The 24,492-nt window shown below is 42.4% G+C and overlaps 1 protein-coding gene across 18 annotated transcripts in view; it reads left to right on the top strand.

Annotated features, from left to right (window-relative positions):
- Positions 1–24,492, top strand: part of LOC147027002 (sorbin and SH3 domain-containing protein 1-like) — a 419,639-nt gene that overhangs the window by 277,695 nt on the left and 117,452 nt on the right. For 17 of the 18 annotated variants that reach the window (XM_085882987.1, XM_085882986.1, XM_085883002.1 and 14 more), the window contains 3 exons: positions 5,697–5,906; positions 9,166–9,252; positions 10,204–10,269. In XM_085882987.1, coding sequence (XP_085739113.1) covers positions 5,697–5,906; positions 9,166–9,252; positions 10,204–10,269 — 363 coding nt within the window. The remainder of the gene's footprint in view (positions 1–5,696; positions 5,907–9,165; positions 9,253–10,203; positions 10,270–24,492) is intronic. The other variant, XM_085882990.1, reaches the window with a different exon arrangement.

Here is a 24,492-nt window from a genome sequence, read left to right as displayed (position 1 = left end):
AGGAGATTGGGACCATACTCTGTGTAGAGCGTTGGTACTGCTTAAGCAGTCTTCTTGGCTATTGGGCACAATTCTGGACGGGTCGCCACTCTGACACAGGATACCAGCATGCTGGCACTCATTTTGCCGACCTCGGAAGGATGATGGGCAGAGTCAACCCCACCTGGTATTAATTCAACAGCTAAGTGGGATTTGAACTCAGGACCCTAGGATCCCAAGCCCACCACCCTAACCATAAGCCAACACTAGGCAAAAATAGCATTCTTTCTTGTAGTTATTCTGTAGAATACGGAAGTAGGACCTGTTTCCAACTCAGACCTAGAGAGTACTGCTCTCATATACTAGAGTTCTAACTGTCGCATTTGTGCCTGGGTTGGAAATGATGCCACCTGCAGCCATTTACTGCATACGAAAGAATAGTACGTAGAACATGGCCCTCGTTTGTTTTAAACGGGGAGATGAATTACCTGTTGTTGTAATCGGACAGGATAAATTTCTATTAATTTTTTTCTTCTGAACATCTGAAGTCATTTCCGAGGTGCATGTAAATGATCAGTGTGCAATCCAAATCATGACATGGACTTTGTATATAATATCATTTGATCATTAGTACGTACTTTTTTTCATCAATGGTGTAATTAGGAAAAAGATCTCTCATTGTTTGCAGTATTGTCATTATTGATACAAACATAAACTTGGACAAATAAATGTTATCAAAGATACTTTGCTCATGTCACCAGCCATGAGAGAGAGAGAGAGAGAGAGAGAGAGAGAGAGAGAGAGAGAGAGAGAGAGAGAGAGAGAGAGAGAGAGAGAGAGAGAGAGAGAGAGAGAGAGAGAGAGAGAGAGAGAGAAGAGAAGAGAAGAGAAGAGAAGAGAAGAGGAGAGGAGAGGAGAGGAGAGGAGAGGAGAGGAGAGGAGAGGAGAGGAGAGAACAAACAAACAGAGAGACTGAGACTAACCATGGAACCTGTGAAAACCTTCTTTCACCACACTAGACAATCACTTCACCACACTGAAATGTATAAATAGAGGGCAAACCCCCCACCCCCCCCCAAAAAAAAACAAAAACAGAAGATCAATGCAACTGATTGAAAACTTCCAGGAAGCTGATATATTTGTTTTATTTCGTTTCTCATTTAAAATAAAAATTGATTTCCCATGCAACCAAAATATTCCCATATTAAAACCCATATTAAAAAAAATAGATGAGGTCCGTTTGTATGGGAAACTCCTTCCTCACACCCTCCCCCTTGACCGTTTCTTTCCTCAAATAACCGATTACTTTGTTCATAAGCAATGATTTTATATTCACACATTTACAGCTTCTGCAATTACGACAAAATATATTCATTTTTCCACAAAGGGAACTTTGGCACAGGAGGTCATTTGGCCCATCATGTCTGTGCTATACCAACCCCAGAAACCCCCACCCCTCCACACACAAGCTTAATAGCACGTCCTGTCAATATCCCCATATGCCTCTTACTCCAACGTCTCCATTACTTTTGAAAAGTCTTTTAAATCTAGTATATAAAAGGAGCTCATTCTCGGCGTGCCTGTATCCATCCCTGCATGCATGCATCCGTCCGTCAACGCGAGTGTTTCTGGTGTCTCTTTTTAAAGGATGTTTGTCTTTCTTGTTGAAAAGCACTCTCATCTCTCATGCCTGTGTCATGACTGAATTTCTTTGGGGTTTTTTTTATTGTTTGAGTACACTTCTTTAATGACAATCAGCTTTGGAACTGATTTGGGGATATGAGCTGTGATAAACAATTTTGGTCCTATTTTGTAAATAATTGTATTTGAACAAAATTTTTTAAATGTCAGTTAATAAAATTTGAGTCAATCTTAAGGGGCTGTCACACCTTGACGATTTAGCCAGCATATGCCGACGTATGAAAAATTTGGCGAATACGCTGGCACACGTCCAATACATTTATGGGTAAGTTTTGTATACGTTAAGAGCATGCTGAAGCACGCTGGCATACGTCGTAGTACGCCGAGCTCGTCGACAAATTTTAACATGCTCAAAATTTTTCGACGTATGCCAGCGTATGACTCACACATTCCGCATACGCTGGCCATAAGTTGTAGGCACATTACGCGATCGTTGACACACGTCGACACACGTTACTTGTAAGTTACTCATAAGTCGAAACGCATCGAGGTAATGTTTGGCGTACCCGAAACTTATTTCTAACCTATGAGTTACGTGTTCTAGGCACGTTACGCGATCGTTGACACACGTCGACACACGTTACTTGTAAGTTACTCATAAGTCGAAACGCATCGAGGTAATGTTTAGCGTACCCGAAACTTATTTCTAACCTATGAGTTATGTGTTGTAGGCACGTTACGCGATCGTTGACACACGTCGACACACGTTACTTGAAAGTTACTCATAAGTCGAAACACGTCGAGGTAATGTTTAGCGTACCCGAAACTTATTTCTAACCTATGAGTAACGTGTTGTAGGCACGTTACGCGATCGTTGACACACGTTGACACACGTTACTTGAAAGTTACTCAAAAGTCGAAACACGTCTAGGTAATGTTTAGCGTACCCAAAACTTATTTCTAACCTATGAGTAACATGCTTTGAACCTATGTGTAACGTATCTCCAATGCACATTGACGTATGTAGACGTATTTGACGTCTTCCGGATGACCACAGAACTTACTGAACATGTTTCTAACTTACAGCTACCGTATAATGGCGTATTGGCAGCGTTTAGGGGAATTGGTATATAAAAATGGGGTTCACAGGAGGAACCCATCAATGTTCCAGACTCCATGTTTTTTTTTTTGTTTTTTTTTTTCTTCGGCATGAAGGTGATGTTGACACTTCGATTTCTAGTGCGGTTATGATATAAATCGTTGAGCAGCAGCGATTTAAATCGTTGAGCAGCAGCCTATGAATAGCCTACGCCACGTGATCGTCGACGATACGCTGCCGCACGCTATGCGTACGTTAGACTATCGTTGGGCATAGGTTGTGAACGCCGACAACACACAAAGCATTCGTTGGTATAAGTTATCTATAAGTTATCGAAACGTTCTGTGTACGTTACTAATACGTTATGCATACGTCCAACTCGTTAGGAATATGCCAAAAACTTTAAAAAAAACATCAATATTTCAGCTTACGCCAGTGTTTTACATACATTTTGATGCGTTGCCATACGCTGGCTAAAACGTCAAGGGGTGACAGCCCCTTTAACTAAACTTGTTGCTTTATTGAGTTATTATTTGAATTGCATGCCTGGTGTTGGCTTAATGGTTTGGGTGGTGGGTGTGGGATCCTAGGATCCTGAGTTCAAATCCCCCTTTGCTGTTGAATTAACACCAGATGTGGTTGACTCTGCCTGTCATCCTTCCGAGGTCAGCAAAATGACCATCAGCTTGCTAGTATCCTGCGTTCGAGTGGTGATCTGTTCAGGATTGTGCCCAATAGCCAAGGAGACTGCCTCGGCAGCAGCAACACTCTGCACAGAGTATCGTCCCAATGGATGGTTGGAGGATTTGAATTGTCCCAAACTTATGGCCTGTATATGTTTTGTGAGAGACACATTTATCAATGGTTCTTATTTTCTGTGAATTAATCAAAGAGGATTTTCACATCGGAAACGGGCAAAGAAAAGGGTGTTTGTCACACCAAGAACACAGAATGCTCCCTGTGACTCCTAACACAGTACTATATTGTTTGTAACCTTTTAAATATCTTAGAATAATTTTGCCATTCTGAGCCTGACATGATGCAAAAATTAAATAAAAACAAAAAAAAGTCTGAGTTCCCAGGATGTGCAGAGTTTATGCCCTGAAGTGACGAGCAGAACAGTTTTGAAATCTTCTTGAAGATTTGTTAGATACTTGATAGTGATATATATATATATATATATATATATATATATATATATATATATATATATATATATATATATATATATATATATATATATATATATATATATATATATATATATATATATATTACTGCTTGATACTTTTATTGAACAAAATATGATCATAAGAAGAAGGCTCATTTTGGCAAACGTTCTTAGTGTATTGATTGTTTTCCAAGGTGTGAACCCCTCATATGTAGTTTGTTTTCCCTTACAACTCAAATTGGAACTTCACACGAATATATATAATGATTGAAGTGGCTTTGAGATTTCCTCTCATCCCATTTTTCATCTTGTGCATCCCTGTAGCCAAGGAAATGCAACAAGAAAGAAAGAAATTTCATGGTTTTTTTGTGTGTGTGTGTGTGTGTGTGTGTGTGTGTGTGTGTGTGTGTGTGTGTGTGTGTGTGTGTGTGTGTGTGTGTGTGTGTGTGCGTGCGCGCTCTAATGTCTGATTAAAACGAGTGTTCTTTCAAGTCACAAAGCCATTCCAAATGAAATTTATTAAATAACAATATAAACCTCATTAACTGGAGCAGTCATTGAAAGAAGGACATGGGCGGGGTCAGTGAGCGGGCAGTTTTGATTGGTTGTGATGATGTAAAATGCTGTCATATTTTTTTCAAGTTCAGCTAAACGGAAGGTTTTTGAAAGTGCCAAAAATAGACGATTTGTGTTCTACAGTATTCATGTATTTAATTCAATTGAGATAAAATAAAGATTATAAAAGGTTGTATAAAAAAATTATTTCAGAAGTTTACCGCCCATGACTCAGCATCTTTTACACCATCTTATGTATCTTGTTAAATTGGTTATCATGCCTGTTGTTTGTGTCCTTTATGACATCCTTAAAATGGTAAGTTTCCTGTTTGGAATGATTTTCAATTTTGTTTGACTGCCAGGTGGGCAGACAGAATAAAAAACAATTATCTCACTCCTCTCTGCGCATGCGTTATTGAGGAAACGAACCAGTAGTTTACCTTGTATATGTTTTGTTATGGTAAACTACTGGTTTGTTTTCTGATTGATGTTCCGATTAGTCTTTAAAATATAACATTCAATTGAAATTAAGTTGTTCATCAATCAGAAATTGACATATTATTAGACATATAGGCAGACAGACAAAGTTAACCAATTGCTTAACTCTGCTCTTTTCTTTGTGTACGTGGGGTAATGAAGCATTCAAATAAATATATTTTCAAACACTTTCAGAGGTTGTTAGGAGCCTTGGTAGAGCAAGTGGGAAATCCGTTAAAATGACAGTTTCTGTATTTGAATAAGAGTTTGATTAAGTGGGAAGCAAAATAGACATTCTGGATTATGTACCTGTAATCTGCAAAGTAAGGTGTGCATGATTCACTGGTAATGTAAGATAGTGAAATGTGTGATGTGCACAATGATTATATAATAATACATAAAGCCCTCGAATAAGGAAGGTAAACATGCGTAGGTAAAGCTAAATGCTCTAAGTAGAAGGATTAAATAGTGAAGTAGGTTGCATCGCTAGGTTGATTGACTGTCTGGATATAGCTGAGGATGAGACATCATTATATTTTCACATTAATTGCAAGAACGGTAAGAGGTGAGAGCAAAACAGTACGTGGCATTTGAACCTGTGACCCCAACACCAAGAGGAGTGTGTGCTCAGAAGGAAAAGGCAATGGGCATAGACATTTTTAAAATGAAGGGAAACCATTAGAAAGCATCCAAGATTTTGTGAACGGCCAAGGCAGCACTCAAACCCTTGCGGCGACGTGGCACATACATGCTCTGTATCTCCTCCTCCCACAGTCCGAGAATACGCCTGTATTCGATGATCCTCCCACGAGGCCGCCGGGTGGAAAGCAGCCTGCGCCAGCAGGACGAGTGGGTTTGGCATGGGCAAACAGGCAGGATGCCGAGGCGTGCAACGTGGGCTCACATAATGCCGAGGCAGGGTGTGTACCCAGAGATGGGAGCTCTACCATCGTGAACGGCAGCAATGTTGCACGTATGAGAAAGGTTTGTTCATCCAAGCTCTGTTTGCACTTTCACAACTGGATATACATGAACCGTAGATTTTATGGAAGTTTGTTTACACCAATATTTGTTTCTGCATTGAAATACCAATGTATTCAGGGATAGCTAAGCATATTTGAATATCGAGATGGTCAAGCACACTTTTGTTTAATTGAAACGGTTTGAAAAGTATTTTTTACAAACTGAGTTGGGGGTAGAAAAAAATAAAGGGGTTCTGAGGAAATCACAAGGGGATATACAAGGGGACATGCGAGAAGGGAGAGGGATGAGAATTCCCTAATTGTTTCCATGATTAATATGCTCATAATGTCCATTCTCAATATATATATATATATATATATATTTCAGGACAGCAATGATCAGTCTTTCACCTGGGATAAACAAAGAATAAATCTTCATTATTGTGGCATTAACTTGTTCATTCACATTTGCTTCATGAACTTCACTGATCCAAACCACTTGTAATTCATTAAGATTTGTAAAGATAAGATATAGTTTTGTCTGAAAATGCGTTTGCTGGTCTTTATTTGCCATAGTTCCACCAAGAGTTGTAAAAAGTAAAATTTGTAATGGCCAGGCTGGACGAACCCCTCGTTTTGTATTTTGTGGCAATCTCTTACAAGTACAATCTTTGGTCTCTGACTGTGAAAGATGCCAGAAATGTTTTCAAGTTTGTGCTTTTGGCATTGATCATATGCATTGAATTGTTACTGAATATGATAAATAGATGGACTTTGAAGATAACTCAAGAGTAGCTTACAAACATTTTTCAGGTGACTCGTCTGCATTTGATTCCTTTCCCAAAGATAGTCACGCGGGTCCTTCACAGCCAGTGTGTTGCAACGATGAACGCTCCCTCCTTCACAGGGAGATGCGAAACCGAATGTCCAGTCTGCGAGCATTCACTTCTGGATGTTAAAGATTCCACAATCTGTTCCAATACGAGTAAACAAATGTGTGCCAGCACCTTGACGAATTCTAAACTGTTGCCTTAATCCACAGGGGACAATAATGAAATAGTAGCATGGCCATGGTTGAAATATTGCAGCCGAGTGCTGCACGTGCATGAATGAATATATGAACAGATGTTTCGGTGTTCTCACAATATATCCAATGAGCATAAGAAAACATTATCAGAGTAGATCAAAGTAATAGTACTAATATCTGACATTCTAAGAATTTAGTTTGACAAGAACCATTTTGATAAAGAGATTGATCACTGCTGACGAGGTTAATGAACAGAAACTTTAATGTTGTTGCCATTTATAGGACGAGTAGAAGTCATTTTATAATGCTTAGGCCTTATGGAGAAGGTGAATGCCTTTTCAAAACTATGTTTTGAGAGGATGCGTCGGGGCTTGCAGGATAGCTAAGAGGTACGTCACTCACCCTTGAGCTGTCTCGCCTGGGTTTGAATCTTGACCCAGCTATAAACTGTTATCCTGGTGTTTCACAGGCAGGGTGATTCAGTAATGTGTGTGCCGTTCCTCGGATGGACATTTAACTGGGTGTCCCATCTGCCAGCATTTGTTTGTGGACGATAAAGATTCCAAGTTGTCCTTTGTGAAGAGTTGGTGAGCTATCCTTGGCAACCTGAACAAATGACAAATTCCTGCCCTAACCTATGTAGGGGCACTGCACAGGTGACACAGCTCCACCTTCAGAAAGTGATGCTACTTCCAGCCATAAAAAGAGAGAACATGGATGGGTTTGAGGGTTGTGGAGTAGTGGCTGAAACCTGAATATATCTCATCCATGTTCCTCCTGATGACTCCATCTTTGTTCTTTACTTCTTTGGGTTCCTTCTGAATCCACTGCAGTATTTGATCTTCTGTTTGATTGCATACAGAATACAGAATACAGAAAAAGAAGAAGAAAATAGGATTCCCCAAGGACATGTAATGACGCTTTGAACTCCATGTCAGTCTTCGTCAATGAGCTTTGCTTTGCTCCATAAATTGTGAGATTAATTTCATTTTATTGAGAGGATGCGTGTAAAGAGGTATGCGTTGGATAAAATTATTGCAATCGAATGTGGTCATCACTGTGCCTTGAATGCGGGAGCATTTATACAGGGGTTACGACATACCAGCCGTTGACTTCACTTTTGAACATTTTGGGTTATTGTGCTAATTTGTAGTTAAGTTGAATGCTTTTGTCATTTATTCACGTGTAAGCATTAAAGAATCCCCCCAAAAACCAAGTCATTGAGGTATCGACCACCTCAAGACCCCTCAATTCGTTTGCGAAGTACGCTCTATTGTGAAATTATTCTGTCAGAAAGAGTTATATTCCTCATTTCGAGCATTACAATATTGCAGGTGTGTTCTGAAGTCCACAGGCACTTTGCTGATCCTCAGTTTGAGGCGTTTTTAGCTCGCCTGTTTGAAGAACAGAGAGCTATAGCGATACCCCTGGCGTCAGCGTGAGCGTCAGCGTGAAAATGTTAAAGTTTTTGGTGCAAGTTATTTAGAAGCTTGCCATTCATTTAATATATGTACTAGGATGCTGATATTTGGCATGGAGGTTCCTTTGGGCTATACTGTTGGTGTAGTGAAGTTGAAATAAAAAAAAAAAATCAGATTTTAAAATTTTTTGACCTGTTTTGAACTTAACTGTTTTTGTAGCACATCAACGTTAAAGTTTTTGGTGCAAGTTATTTAGAAGCTTGCCATTCATTTAATATGTGTACTAGGATGTTGATATTTGGCATGGAGGTTCCTTTGGGGTATATTATTGATGTCGTGAAGTTGAAATTAAAAAATAATTTCAAATGTTTTAAATTTTTGACCTGTTTTGAACTTACCTTTTTTGAAGCAAATCAACGTTAAAGTTTTTGGTGCAAGTTATTTAGAAGCTTGCCACTCATTTAATATGTGTACTAGGATGCTGATATTTGGCATGGAGGTTCCTTCGGGGTATACTATTGGGTAGTGAAGTTGAAATTAACAAATGATTAAAAAAAAAATTAAATTTCAACCTAAGATGGTGTCAAAGCCACCCAATGCTCGCCTGTTTATACTGGACGCTTGCCATTCATTTAATATGTGTACTAGTTTATTGATTACAATATACAAATACATATATTGCTTTAAAATTATTTGGATCAGACTTCACTGCAATGCTTTATAAAAAAATATTATTAGACTAGTCTTTTAAAAACGATAAATGTATAAACAGGCGAGCATTGGGTGGCTTTGACACCAACTCTGGTTGTTATCTGCTTCCCACCCATGACCAGGAAAGCAACGGAAGCATGGAGGAGCTGAATGCACAGACACAAGAGTGGTTTAAGTTCTTTTCTGAGCTGGAGAATGGCCGAGATACGGTGAGTATTGTGATGAACAAGCCGTTAAGATAAACATGTATCAAGGTTTTATATTCCATGTACTTTATACAATTAGCAGTCAGAATGATTGGCAGATTGATTCACAAATTGTTTTGAAGGATGATGTTTCAAGCAAATAAATCAGTTCTCCATTTTATCCCAAGTGCAAAGCACAAAGATAAACTTTGATAAATAAGAGTAAAGAAGAAGTAGAGATCGATATGAGTTTTTGTTTTTACATTTACAAATGCTAAAAGTGGTGGAATTTTCAACACTACCTTCCAGCGCCGTTTCGTTCACAATACACAAAGCCCCCCCCCCCACCCCCTTTTACTCTCTCCTCCACACTTCCTTTCTTATTTACTCCCATTCCAAGCCTCTCTCACTTTCTTCTTCTATTCTTCCTGTTTCTTCATTCCTCAAAAAAAATTTTTTCTTAAATTGCTACCCATCGGCTCCCCTGCATATGTAATACGTAGGTGACCCCCCCAGGGAATTTCTGGTGGTATCGATAACTCAAAGTGAAGGCCAGATGGTGTTTTCTCTCTTGGTGCTCAGCAGCAGAGCAGGTGAAAGTGAAGTCATCATGAGTGCAGGACCCAAAGGGAAGAGATTTGTCCATTTCTGTAACGTTGGAAACAGCTGGTCAGTCGGATAGTGATCAATAAACAATTCTTTTTTTAAAGTATAGTAACGGTTTTCTTCTTGTTGTGGAGAAATCTCATGTTTGGATCAGGTCGCTGCATTAATTATTTAATTATGGAGTTTGAAAACATCATTTGCGGATGACAACTGACCTTCACCGTTAAAATATTTTTCCTCCTCCTGTTGCCATCTGTATCCACTCCTTGGTGTTCTTTGCTGCTTGCTCTTTCTTCTCTCTTTTTCCTTGTCCTTTTATTTATTTATTTATTTTTCCATCTCTGCTAACCATTTCCTACAATATCACAGCCTCGCAGAAAGATCTTGGATTTCACTCCGGGCCACTGTTCTATTCTCACTGCTCAGCAGAGTAAGGTAATAAATTATTTTGCCGCCGCAAATGCATATGGATCATACACAGTTGTGCATGACTTGTATGTTATCCCGCTTTAGATGTCCCTTGATATGATTAATTTGCATTTCCTAATCTGAGCATCCAATGCCACCCACATCATTTTGCTCTGCATGCTGCTCTATCTCAGCCTGTGATCGAAGCTTGGTGTGTGGCTTCTGCTTTGTATCACAATTCAAACTTGCCAGCCAGCTGTACGTGGAAATGCCGGTCAAGTTTATCTGATAAAGCTGAATTGGTCCTGACTGACTTGAGCATGTTGGTTGAAAGCGAGTTGTGGGGTCGGTGAGGAGGCGGAGGGTTCAGGGGGTTAAGGGGAAATGGGTTGGTGATGATTGTATTTTGATAATATAATCATTGCTGGTGGTTAAGTGCACACAAAGAATAGAAAAACTCACAATGTTTTTATTTGATAAACACAAACAATAATTTATATGTATTAAGCAAGCACCTGTATTTCAAAGAGGTGTACGCGCATCATGTTCGAACCTTGGCTGTGAAGGGGCCCTGATTATGTTGAATCTACCTTGGATGGGATTCACCACTCATTGGTGAAAAGATCAACAATGCATGTGTAACTGTGAAAGAAATATTGGTTCACATAATCACACACATTTGTAGTGACAGGATCATGGTGAAGGATGGGCTGGCAGGATGACCTGCAGGTACGCACACTCACCTTTAAGCTGCTTAACCTGGGTTCAAATCTGTTAAATGGTCACATGGTGGTTGGAAAAAAAATATGGCCATCATTGGATTATGGGTTGAGGGTAAGTTCTGGGCGATCACCAAGGCCGTTCGGGGGAGGCTTACTCTCGGTGATCGCTTTGTGATCATGGAGATCTAGTTAACTCTGCCCTCTGTGATGGATAATGGCCATGTTTTCATCCCTGTCTGTTTGTGTGCATGATATCTCAAAAAGTTGTCGATGGATTCGAATGAAATTTGGTGGGCAGGTTGGTGTGTGACAAGGACAAATTGAATAGATTTTGGTTTACTTTTTGTATCCCACTGATAGGCCGGTTGTGGATCCGGATTTTCAAAATCCAATCGGCTCGTTCTTGTCACCGACCCTACGCTTCCACCAAGTTTCGTCCGAATTCGTCCATAATTTTTTGAGATATCCTGTTCACAGACAAACAGACAGACGGGTGAAAACATAACCTCTGTTCACCTTTGGTGGAGGTAATAATATAACTGCAAGTATTCTTCCTCTTATTATTATTCAAATTATTATCATGATCAAAGACAGTATAAGCCATTTCACTCACTCTTTTTGCAGGACATGCTTTTGAGCAAGGAAACACTTCTTGCTTGAGAGTATTTATCATTCATCTTTGTCTAGTTGTGGTGCCATTTTTTGACCAAACAGTTTTCCCAAAGCAAACAGAGGTGTTTCCTTTTGGTAGCCCTGCCATGGCTTTTGCTTCCTGTTTTGACCTTATCTCAGCTGTGTCATGTTCAAAAAAAGTTCACGTGCCAGGAAAGCTATGCAAACATGTATAACCACAGTAACATGTTTTCAATGATTGTTGTATATCATTTTAAAAAATTGAGCTGCGATCAATGATCTTTTTTGGAAATAATAAAAATAAAAATAGGACCACTGGACCTGTAGCTTATCTGGGCCCTGGCCTAATGTTGGAACCCAAATTTGGACCCATTTTGACTGGTGGGTCTGGAGAGGAAGGTTTTTGAAGGAATCTACTTGATTTTCCCAAACATTTACTAAGTCCACCATTTTGACACATTTCCCGTCATGTGATTGGCATGACCTCTGCAATTTAACATCACGACTCTGTCCTGATGTTGTAGCCCAAATTTGGTAGCATTCTGGCTGGTGGGGCTGGAGAAGAAGATTTTTGAGGGAATTTACTACGTCAACCGTTTTGACCTATTTAAACTCATGTGACCAGAACAATTTCAGCAGGATCAGCCCAGCGGTTTGGCCGGAGAAGTCGAAATCGGAGACGGATGAATGTATGGAAGGTGTGCAATGACAACACCTTATCTGGAATTTAAATTCCAGATAAGCTAATAATCTATATATAATGGAGCAAGTGTACATGATTATGTATGTATGTATGTATGTATGTATGTATGTATGTATGTATGTATGTACATCTGCTCTTCACCCATTGGTTGGACAGCTGACCTGACGTCACTCACAATTGTTACCTTAAATACTTAACCCAAAGTACTCAGAGGACCCAAAAGCCTTCCTCCTGACCTGAGCACCCAAAATAACCAAACGACCCCAGAGACCCAAAAGACCCCAAACACCATGAAGACCACGAAGACCCAAAATGCCCCAAAGACCCACAAGACCCTGAAGAACCTGAAAACCCAAAATACCACAAAGACCCTTAAGTACCCAAAAGACCCCGAAAACCCCAAAATGCCCCAAAGACCCAGAAGACTCAAAATACCACAAGGACCCAAAAGTCCCAGAGGACACTAAAGACTCGTAGACCCTGAACACCCAATATATCCAGAGTACATAAAAGACCCCGAAGACCCAAAATAACCAGGGCGAACAAAAGACCCCAAGGATCCAAAATACCTTGAGAACTCAAAATACCCGAGAGGAGCCAAAAGACCCGACGGACCCAAAAAACACAACGGGACTTTCAGATGGACCCATGGATATTCTCCATAATGTAAAATGTGACTTCAGGTCCCTACCCCCCCCTCCCCCACACCTACACCCCTCCCCCACACCTACACCCCTCCCCCACACCTACACCCCTCCCTCACACCAACACACCCACACACAATCCCATGTCCTTAACCCCCTCCCACCACACCCAAACTCTGTGCTCCCCTCCCCCTTTCTTCAAATCCCTCAATCCCAACTGTCCCCTCTCTGCCCTCCCTCCCTCAAGCCAACTCTGTCATCCCCTCCCCTTTTCTTCTTCAAATCCCTAACTGCCCCAAATCACAAGTACTCAATCCCCCTTCTAACCTCAAATCCAACCCCCCCCCCTTCCCAACATCTTAATCTCCCTCTTCCAATTCCATGCACCCTCACCCCCAACTCTCTGTCCTTCCCTCCCCATTTATTCCTGTTCTGAATACCACTGCACAAATATACACAGGGAACTTGGGCGCATGAGAAGGCCATTCTGCCGATCATGCCTGCGTTCCTGTTCCCGTTTGTTGAGAACAATGTTAAAATTAAATATAGATGGAACGATAATTTACAATCACTTCCCCCTTTCTTCCCTTATCCTTAATATCATTCACGGACCGGTGTTTGTGTGTTTTTTGTTTCTCGCGCTACTTCTACAGTTGTGGGCCGATTCCCTCCAGACTTGCTGCATAGGATCGGTATCACCCCCATTAATGGAGAGAGGGTGTTTTTATCCTTGCAGGTGGCTTTTTTTTGAGGGGGGGGAGGGGGAGGGACACAAATTTTCCATGTAAATGTGTATCGTGTAGCGCCGCCTCCAGGTGGGGAGGATATGGCAAGTCCCACTATTTACAGAACGGTATTCTTGTCCCCCACGTTTTCCAGTGCAGTGACGTGTTTTTAATGATAAGCATTAGGTATGATTTTTGCTTTATGCATGTAACTTCATGTTTATTTTGCCTACACAGTGCTGTCAGTTGCCTATACACCGCCCAAATAAAGGTATGCGTCAGAAGAACGTGTTGCATGCTTGGAACAAGATCATCCATAGGGCAGGTACTCTGCTCGTAATAATAATAGTCAGGCTGGGTTGAAGGATGTTGATGAAATGTTGGGTGACGTTATGTCGGGTTGCAGGCTGGAACATTGGTGGTGGTGCATATGGTAGTAACGGTGTGGGAAGGGTCTGTTCGGAACTTTTGAAGAGGAGGTACGAGTTTTGAGCGAGCATTTGAAGAATTTGTGGTGTGAAGTGGGTTTTTTTTTATTTATTTCCAGAATTCTATCAAGGGTGAGAGTCTGCAGATTTCTGTAATAGAACGACGGATATGAACCAGTGCTTGGAGCAGTGTTTGGGTTTGTGAATACGTGGGGATCCTTGCATGGTTCGAGTGAGTGTATACGGTGGAAGGGTGCTCAATAGAAGGGGGCAGCAACATTGGCGCTGGTTCTTGAGAAATAAATTAGGACATTTTTTATTGGAGACTGAGGACGTGGTTGGAGGGTTGCGGCAGCAAGGGGTGGTTAATGGATGGGAAAGGTTGAAAGTGTTGTACATGGATGCCAACAGCTTGAATGGAAGTCGGGAAGAGCTGTATGTTAGGATGGATGGCGAGGGGTATGACATAGTTTCTGGAAGTGAGACGTGGTTGATGAGAAATCCAACTGGCGGACATGAATTCAAGGCTACAAGGTTTTATAGGTGTGATTGGAAAGAGGAAAGGGGAGGAGGTTTGGCAGTTTGGATGAAGGATAGTATTGTATCGAGAGAAAGGCATGATATTAAGGAGGGAATTTATGGAGAGGATTCTGTGTGGATAGAGATCAGCGATTGCAAGAATAGTAATATACCTGTAGGATACTTAATAGGGTTTCTGGTGAGAGGGAAGAGCAGAAAAGATAGATGCATGAATAATTCAGAAAAGCATGTGTTTAGGGAAGATTATTGATTGTGGGGGATTTTAACTTGCCAGGGATAGATTGGGCCCAGGAACAGGGAAAGGGCAGAGTGGATGAGGATTTTCTATCTCTTGTCCAAGATTGATTTTTAACCCAGTTTGTACAAAAGCTCACGAGGGGGAATGCAGTATTGGACTTCCTTTTGTGTAATGATCCCAATACGGTGGAGGAGGTGGAGGTCGGATAACGTCTGGGGACAAGCGTCTGCAATATAGAATGCAACACTATTGTTGAGATGTGTAGTTCAGGATAGTGGTGTAAGTTTATTGGATTTTAGGAAGACAAACTTTGAGGTTATGGGAAGTGATTTGGGAGCTTTAGATTGGGTAAAGTTAATGAGTGGGTGGTTTGTATCGGAGAAATGGGCAACAATCAGGGGAAAATGTGTATGGTGCAGAGTAGGGATATTCCAGTGAGGTGTAAAGGTGGAGGCAGACAGGGACTAGGTTGGTTGAACAGGGAGGTATGCACTACAATTAAGGATAAACAGAAGTCATTTATCAAGTACAAAATAACAGCAATAGTGTCTGACTCGCATCAGTATAGGAGGAAACAGAGACAAGTTAAGAAAATAACTCGGCAAGCCCAAAGGAATATGAAAAGGACATAGCCAAGGACAGTAAACATAACTGCAAGACGTTCTATAGGTATTTAATGGGTAAAGACAGAAGTTAAGAGGAGTGTGGATCCATTGAGGAATAGCACAGGAGAATTGGTGGATGATGAGGGTGAGATGGCAGGTTTATTGAATAGTTTTTTTTGCTTTTACATTGACCACAGGAACATTCAGGAGAACTAGCAATATCATAGCAGAGAGTATTTATCTCAGGAGGGAACAAGGGCTTTTAGAAGAGATCCATTTGGAGTGGAGGAAGTGAAGAAACAGCGAAAACATTAAGGGATGACAAAGCTCCAGGGATATTATGCATCCAAGATTTTTGTTGGAGGTAGCAGAGCAGATAAGTGTGGTGTTATCGGATATCTTCAACAGCTCGTTGGAGTCAGGGCAGGTACTAAAGGATTGGAGAGGATCAAATCTTAACGCCGTTATGTAAGAATGGTTCCAGAGAAGAAATGGGGGAACTGTAGACCTGTTAGCTTGACTTCAGTTGTGGGGTAAGTGTTGGAGAGATTAATTAAGGAACAAATAGGGAAACATTTGAAAATTTTCAAACTAATAAAAGGCAGTCAGCAAGGATTTACCAAACGGAGATCATGTTTAACACATTTATAGGAGTTCTTTGAAGCAGTGTCTGATTGGGTGGATGAGGGAAAGGCAGTGGACATCGTATATCTAAACTTTAAGAAGGCATTTGATAAGGTACCACATAGTTGGTTATTAGCCAAAGTGAGGGCTTGTGGAGTGGCTGGTCAAGTAGCTAATTGGATTGCAAACTGGTTTCGTGATTGGAAGCAAAGAGTGGCTGTGAGTGGGAGGATGTCTTGCTGGGAGGATGTAAGTAGCGGGGTACCTCAAGGATCAGGACTCGGACCATCATTATTCATTATTGGCATAAACGATTTTGATAGTGGGGTAAAGAGTAAGCTTTCCAAATTTGCAGATGACACAAAGCTTGGAGGTCAGGTGGATAGCAGAGGGGGGTGATCAGATACAGGAAAGTATTGATACTTGTACGGATTGGGCAAAAGATTGGCAGATGTAATTTAACCTGAGCATGTGTAAGGTGTTGGGGATGGGAAAGAACAATGAAAATAGAGATTACAGGATGCAAGGGGTAATTTTGATGCGTGTCACACAGGAAAAGGATCTGGGGGTGGTAATAGATAAGGTAGGTAAGCAGGCAGCACAGGGCCAGGCAGCTACAGGTAAAGCAAATAGGGTTTTTGGTTTTATTCGGAGGGGGATCATTTATAAATTAAAAGAGGTGGTGTTACCATTGTGCAGGAATTTAGTGAGGGCCACATCTAGAATATTGTGTGCAGTTTTGGTCACCACAACTCAGGAAGGATATTCAGTTAAGCCCAAAATTATTCATACCCTTACCAAATATGGAGTATTTTGAATCGTGTTATTTGAGGAATGAGTTTCTTCCGACTAAAGTTCCACAATAATGTGATATTAAGTTCCATAATAATGTGACAAACAGCTGAAAGAATCACCGCAAGAGACATTTCAAAAAATACATTGTTTCGGGGGTATTTTATTGATAGATTTACAAAAAAATGTCATGTCCAGAATTATTCGCACCCTTGCTTAGATCAGTTCAAAGTCACATTCAGTAATCAATGGAAAAGCCTCTGTTTGTGATTACAGTCTCGAAACGGTTTTTATAGTTGCTCACAAGGTTTTTGCATGTCTCTGCTGGGATTTTGGCCCACTCCTCCCTCGCGAATGTCGCCAGGTCTTTGAGGTTGGAAGGCTTCCTTGCCATCACTCCGGTCTTGAGCTCCCTCCACAGATTCTCGATTGGGTTGAGGTCTGGACTTTGGCTTGGCCACTCTAGAACATCTACATCATTATCCCGGAACCATTTATTGACTGACTTGGTGGTGTGTTTTGGATCGTTGTCCTGCTGATACGTCCAATGCTCCCAGAGGTGAATTTTCTCTGCAGACTGTTTGATGTTTTCCTCAAGGATCTTGATGTATTGCTCCTTTTTCATGATGCCATCCACTTTAACGAGATTGCCGGGCCCACTGGCTGAGAAACATCCCCAAAGCATTATGCTCCTGTCTCCATGCTTGACGGTCGGGACTGTGTTCTTAGAGTTGTATGCTTCACCTTTTTTTGCCAAATGAAAGCAACATCTCTGTGCCCGAAAAGCTCCATTTTCGTCTCATCCGACCACAGAACTGAGGACCAAAAGCTTGGATCTTTGTCCAGGTGAGCTTTTGCAAAGGCAAGATGAGCCTTTCTGTGCCTGGGATGGAGGAGTGGAGTCTTTCTTGGTCGGCGTCCATGGAGACCCTCCTTGTGCAACGTCCGCTGGAGTGTCTGTCTTGATATCTTGGTCCCAGACTCACCAAGGTTGTTCAGGAGAGCCTTAATAGTGATCCGTGGATTGTTGTTGGCCTCTCGCCATGCTTTTCTTGCCAGACGAGGAGACACCTTTGGCTTCCGACCACGTCCTTCAATGTTTTTTGCAGTGTGGAACTCATTGTACTTCCTAATTATGCTTTGTATGGTGGCAACTGGCACTCAGAGCTGCTTTGAAATAGCTTTGTAGCCTTTCCCCTCCTTGTGAGCATCACAATGCACAACCGAAGGTCCTCACTGACTTCTTTCTTCTTCGCCATGCTGAAAATGACCTGAGAATGATTGCATCAGCTCCCCTTAATTTATAGTCTAAAAGCAGAGTGTTGTTCTATAACATTCCTCACTGGACATCCAATAGACCACATTTGTAATGCATTCAGATTGTATGCACACATCTTGGAATAATTGCATAACATTATAAATAATCTTAGGAATATCAAAAGCCTGTGCATTATCACAAACATTGTCCTCAATTCTGAGACTTGGTATGGAGTATGAATAATTTTGGACAGGCATAAAAACAGAAATCTTTACATTTCTATTTTTATGCTAATAATCTTGAGCCAAAATATATGTGGATTTGTACAAGCCAACTAAATGTCCTTGGGTGAAGTGAAAGTTCCACCACTCCAGCTTGTAGGTTTGAGATAAATGCAAAACTCTCAGATTTTTCATACGGTATGAATAATTTTGGGCTTAATTGTGGATGCCATCGAGAGGGTTCTGTGGATGGATAGGATATTGATTCTGGGGCTGTTGAGATGAAGCTATGAGGAGCAGCTGAAGGCGGCAGGGCTTTATTCATTAGAAAGGAGGGGATATTTTTGAGATACTTAAGATAATGAAAAGTATTCACAAAACAAGTGTAGAAGACTTATTCAGCAGAATAGACAGTGATAGTACCAGGGGCCATCCATGGATTGAGAGTAAAGAAGAGGAGAGTTAGGACAGTATTAAAGCGTCGATCTTGGAACGTTGAAATGTTGCGGCAGCAGAAAGAGTAGATGAGTTGAAATTGGAATTTGATAGGTACTGAGATGTATTGGAGATGGAGGGGTGCAGGGATGTTGGTAGGACTTGTCGGTAGCTTGTGTGTGGATGAATGACGATACTCGGGTTGGTGCAGTGCAGGCATGATGGGCCCAATGGCCTACTCTGGTGCCGAAGTTTTTTGTACCTATCCTTGTAAAAGTTGTGATGATTCAAAAGCTCGAGGTTCTACTCTATGTGCACTCACGAATTTACCATTACTAGCTCAACTGAGCTCATGGTATCCCATTACTCACCAATAATCTTTTAGATCTGGTTATGTTCATGGCTGTCCCTCAAGTGAATAATTGTATCTCAACCAAACCATTTTTTCTTTCTTCCAAAAGTACTCTTTCATTTGATAGTAGACAAAGTATTAATGAAAATACAAGTTCCCTTGCAAGGAACTTCAATAGAGGAGGAGGCCATTAGGCCTATGAAGCCTGCACAGTGGTTGCTAACATATGGTTATTTGTGTTTGCTCTATCTTTTTTTTTTTAATGCCGAGTGTCAAGTAAGGAAGCAGCAAAAAGACATCTTTTCTCCAAGTCTTTGATATGGCTCGACTGGGGTTCGAACCACAGACCTCCCAAACTCATAATGGATGGTCGAACTATCATGGACTTTTCACGTTAAAAAAAACTAGAAGAGAACTCGGTAGAGCACATACCTTCACCAGGCTGAGCAGTTTACGTTTTGTATCCCACTAATAGGCCGGATCTGAATCCTGACTTGAACCAAAATCGAATCAATTCGTCCTTGTCACACACCCAACCTGTCCACCAAATTTCGTCTGAATCCATCCGCAAGTTTTTGATATTCCCTGCTCACAGACAGACAAACAGACAGAGGTGAAAACGTAACCTCCGTCCACCTTCAGTGGCTATCCAGCGCAGACCACCACGATCTAGCACAGACACCCAGCAGGCAAGGCCGATGTCCATCATGAACATCAGACACACAATGTCTGCACAGTCCCAGACGAAGACCATTTTGTTGTCGTAGGGTCTTGTATGCCGTGCAGCTGTACTCGTTGGTAGCTCCTTTCAGCTTTGATTATGAAGAGGCAAGTTTTCTTGTGACATGTCGTCGTCGATTCTCCGTCATGTACGAAGACCAGTATATCATGAGCGGCACAAACAACGAGCACACGCAAGGCATGGTTCGAAGACTGTTTCAATGTATTGTCGATAATATGTCGACCCATTAGTTATGGCGACTGACCTTTTCTCACCACAACAGGTTGCAAATGTATGAACATCCTTCATTTAAAATCTTTGAAGGACGAATTTGACGAGGATGTTGATGACGTGCTTATTTTTGTCGTTCGGATGACATTCGTGAAGTCCACACCATGATGTTTTACTTGTTGGATTGTAATTGGAAAAGTCACAAAAGCCACTTAATGGGAATGTCATCGTGCAGGGATATCCTCTGGAGGTGCGCAGGACAGCAGCAACGTCATGCTCCGTCTTTGGCCAAAGGCAACGTCACAAAGGGTCTTTTGTCTGAATTAATATCACACACTGTACATTTTGACATCTCTACTCCTCCATCTTGTAAAACTCGTTGTTCTGCCTGTCCAGAGCAGCTTGGGTATTGTGTAAATGTCTCATTATACAATTACTGTTGTACCGAGTCATACGAGCACACCTGTAAGGTCGTACCTGGTACATACCGGTGAGATGATACCTTCGTTATCCCAAGGGAATCAGGCATTGACTTAATTACCTAATTTATTGTAAGGGATAAAATAAGTTTGATGATAAGTCTGTCTATGTCATCACAATTACCTGTTATCATCCTATAGTATCACACTAGGTGGGTTGGCTCAGCCTCTCTTCCTTCCGAGGTCGGTATAATGAGTACGAGCTTATTGGAAACAGGGGGGCACTGAATCAGCAGCACAGCCACAGGCTGCATACGAAACGATGACTTTACTTGTGAGCTAACTGGTGGGGTTCGATTCCTGACAAAATTAAATCTGCTTAAATGTTTTTTTTTTTAAACTATAGGGTATGAACCTGCCCATATGGCACCCTGCCGTGGGGGTGCAGCGTCTCGGAGCATCCCATCTTTCAAAAGGGCTATTTCATCTGCTCACACTCAATCGTGGTCTACATATCAAGGTTCATGAAAGCTTTCATCAAAAATTAGACTTCCTAGAGTAGTATTGCCCATCGACCTTGTTTGGGTTAAGGTAAATTAACCACATTATGCCCTGAAAAGTTTTTTTCCCTGGTCTATAACTGCTGCAGTGGCCTTGTGGAGTCACTCAAACCGAGATGATCACAATTTGATCAGTTACAGAACAAGATCGACCGACTTTTGGGGGCGTTTCCTCAATTTTTCACAGAGTTCTGTCTTTTTTTGGACTTCAACAATATCACATCGTTGGGGACACGAATTGCAAAGCAAGTCTCGCTCTTGTTCGCAGCGTCTCGCGTAGCGAACGATGAGCTCGAAAGCTCTAAGAGAGCTCGGCGTTGTTTTTCTTCTTCTTCTTCTTCTTCTTCTTCTTCTTCTTCTTCTTCTTCTTCTTCTTCTTCTTCTTAAGACAAAACCTTTATATTAGGACTTGGCTCTTTTATATACAGTATCCGGATCTCCTTAAATACTAAACACCTGTACACATCCTCGCATTGACGGTGCCTTTTGAGAGCGTCTATCATGAAGTTTTAAATATATTCGGATATTTGCTTTAAAGTTTCGAAAAGTTCACTTTACTATTTAAAGATTATCCCATTTAATGTGTTGTAATTTCGTAAATACACGATATATCGTAAATACGTAATTACACTCTGACTGGTCTCGCTATTGGCTTAATTACGGCACGTGACGAAATATCGGAAGTTGTTGTTGTTGTTGTTTTTTATTTTTATTTTTTAGCTGACAAAACCTTTAGGACGCTGCTCTTGGACACATTTGTCCTTGTTTCTTCTAGTGTAGTACTTGTAAAGGTCACGTGTCAAACTAATGGGCGAGGATCCTTGGTGTGGGGTCTGCGGTGTTGGGGGAGGAGTGGGTCGAGGTGCTGGGATGCTTGGCCTGTCCCTCCGTGCATTGGAAAACGGAGCCTGGCAATCACGTCTGTCTGTCTGTCCGGGCTGTAACTTTTTACCGCCTGGAAACACAATTTGATGACAAAAATGAGCTTTTATCATCAAATTTTAAACAAAGGTATATTGTGAGAATATACAGAAGACAAATTAATAATTTAGTCAACTTAAGGTCAACAGGTCAAATGTACCGTTGAGCATCCGGAAAAAGAAGTCTGAATACAAAATGGACGGGCTTTGCATTTTTAGATGCTTTCTAGTTTTCATTCATCTCTGCTCGAAAGTATGGGAGGACAGAGGATGGGAGGGGTGAAGATAGGAGGGGTGAGGTTGGGAGGACAGAGGGTGGGAGGGGTGGAGATGGGAGGGCATGTGAGGGGAGAGGATGGGAAGGGAGGGAAGGGGGGATGGGAAGGGAGGGAATGGAGAGGATGGGAGGGGAGAGGGTGGGAGGGGAGAGGATGGGAGGGGGGGAGATGGGAGGGGTGAGGATGGGAGGGAGAGGATGGGAGGGGTGAAGATAGGAGGGGTGAGGATGGGAGGGAGAGGATGGGAGGACAGAGGATGGGAGGGGTGAAGATAGGAGGGGTGAGGATGGGAGGGAGAGGATGGGAGGACAGAGGGTGGGAGGGGAGAGGATGGGAGGGGTGGAGATGGGAGGGCATGTGAGGGGTGAGGATGGGAGGGAGAGGATGGGAAGGGAGGGATGGGACGAGAGAGGATGGGAGGATAGAGGATGGGAGGATAGAGGATGGGAGGGGTGAAGATGGGAGGGGTGAGGATGGGAGGACAGAGGGTGGGAGGGGTGGAGATGGGAGGGCATGTGAGGGGAGAGGATGGGAAGGGAGGGAAGGGGGGATGGGAAGGGAGGGAGTGGAGAGGATGGGAGGGGAGAGGGTGGGAGGGAGAGGATTGAAGGGGTGAGGATGGGAGAGGTTGGGAGAAATGAGTCTGGGAGAAGTTGTGAGGGGTGAGGATGGGAGAGGTTGGGAGGGGTGAGGATGGGAGGGGTGAGGGTGGGAGGGAATGGGAGGGGTGAGGATGGGAGGGGAGGGATGGGAGGGGTGAGCAGAGGATGGAAGGTGAGCGAGAGAGGATTGGAGGGAGGGATGGGTGGGGTGAGGAATAGATAGGAGGCGAGAGGAGAGGATGGAAGGTGAGGTGAGAGGACTGTAGGGGAGGGATGGGAGGGGTGTGGTTGTGTGGGCAGGGAGGGTGTGGTTTGCTGAACAGTGTTTATAAGTATAGCAATCATGGAATGGCCGGTAGTCGGCACAGCCCAAGACTGAAACTTATCGGTGGAAGGAAGGCGTGGAAGCAATTTGGGGAAAAGCTTGGTGGTTTGGTGTCCCAAACTCACACCCACACATTGGCCCGGGTTGGCACCGCCACGGTTCGTTGTCAGCACATCGCCAGGATCGTCGGGGGTTCGCGAGACCACATCCCCTGATGATCAAATCGACGTTCACCCAACAAAACAATCATTTGGGCTCAAACCAGATCACCCAACCAGGTGGTGGGAGGTCGACAGAACACCTGGGGGACACAAAATAAATTAAATTATCCGTTTTTTCCAAGTCATGCGATTGATAACACATTTGTTTTCTCTTCCACATGTTAATAACAACGTCAAGGAGACATCACTGTGCTGTATTTAAAATAACAGGGTGTTCATGGATAAATTAGGTTTCTGTGGGAAACCTGTATTTAACATGTCCTCACGAACCAAGCATACGTACATCTATATCCCGGGAGTGCTGCATCTGCAATAAACACCTCATTCATCATCAGCTGCTTACCCGCGCACACCGACCATGGAGACACAATTAGCGAAAACCTCCGATTCCACAGTCATATTATTAACAAGTCCTAAAGGCACCAAACAAGGGCAGCCGCTGAACGAACGAATACATTGCCAGCCATGTAACAGTGACCCTGCATCGTTTCTTTATGACGTCATTCCATTGTTGCAGGGAAAATGATTGTTGTTTGTTGCAGCCACATCTCGGGAAGTCGGGAGAAACCTGTGCTTCGTCCGCTAGTTAGTTGCATCGGGCCCCATTTTTGGTGCCGGTAGGGGTAGAGGAGTGTTGAGCAGACGATGCTGTCGAAGATGAGGTCGGACGTACGACACGCCCTTCAACACCCTCTTGTAACTCCCCGTTGGCCGCGCCCCCGCGAACCTCTGATTGGATGATTGTCGGGGAGAGACGCGTTCAGAATACGGATCGCTCGGCTCGACGCGCCTGGCGCGCATTCGGGTGGATTTACTCATGCCGTCTGCGTGGAGCAACCAATGGTAAGTCTGGCTTTCCGTCATGGGTCTTTAACCATATCTCCCCGACGGTTCTTGACACCTCATCCCGTTTTGCAGTTGTGGATACATGAGCCTTAAATGCGTCCTATCCTCCTATGTTTATTTCTTCCCCCGTTCGTTACTTTCTCGACATATCGACCGCACATCCTCCATGATCATCAGTGGCATTATTAGTGATGTGCCGAGTTCGCG

The sequence above is a fragment of the Eptatretus burgeri genome, chromosome 5, assembly GCF_056783735.1.
Source record: "Eptatretus burgeri isolate ZD-2024b chromosome 5, Ebu_testis_v1, whole genome shotgun sequence".
Classification (NCBI taxonomy): domain Eukaryota; kingdom Metazoa; phylum Chordata; class Myxini; order Myxiniformes; family Myxinidae; genus Eptatretus; species Eptatretus burgeri.
This window is presented reverse-complemented; position numbering and strand designations above follow the sequence as displayed.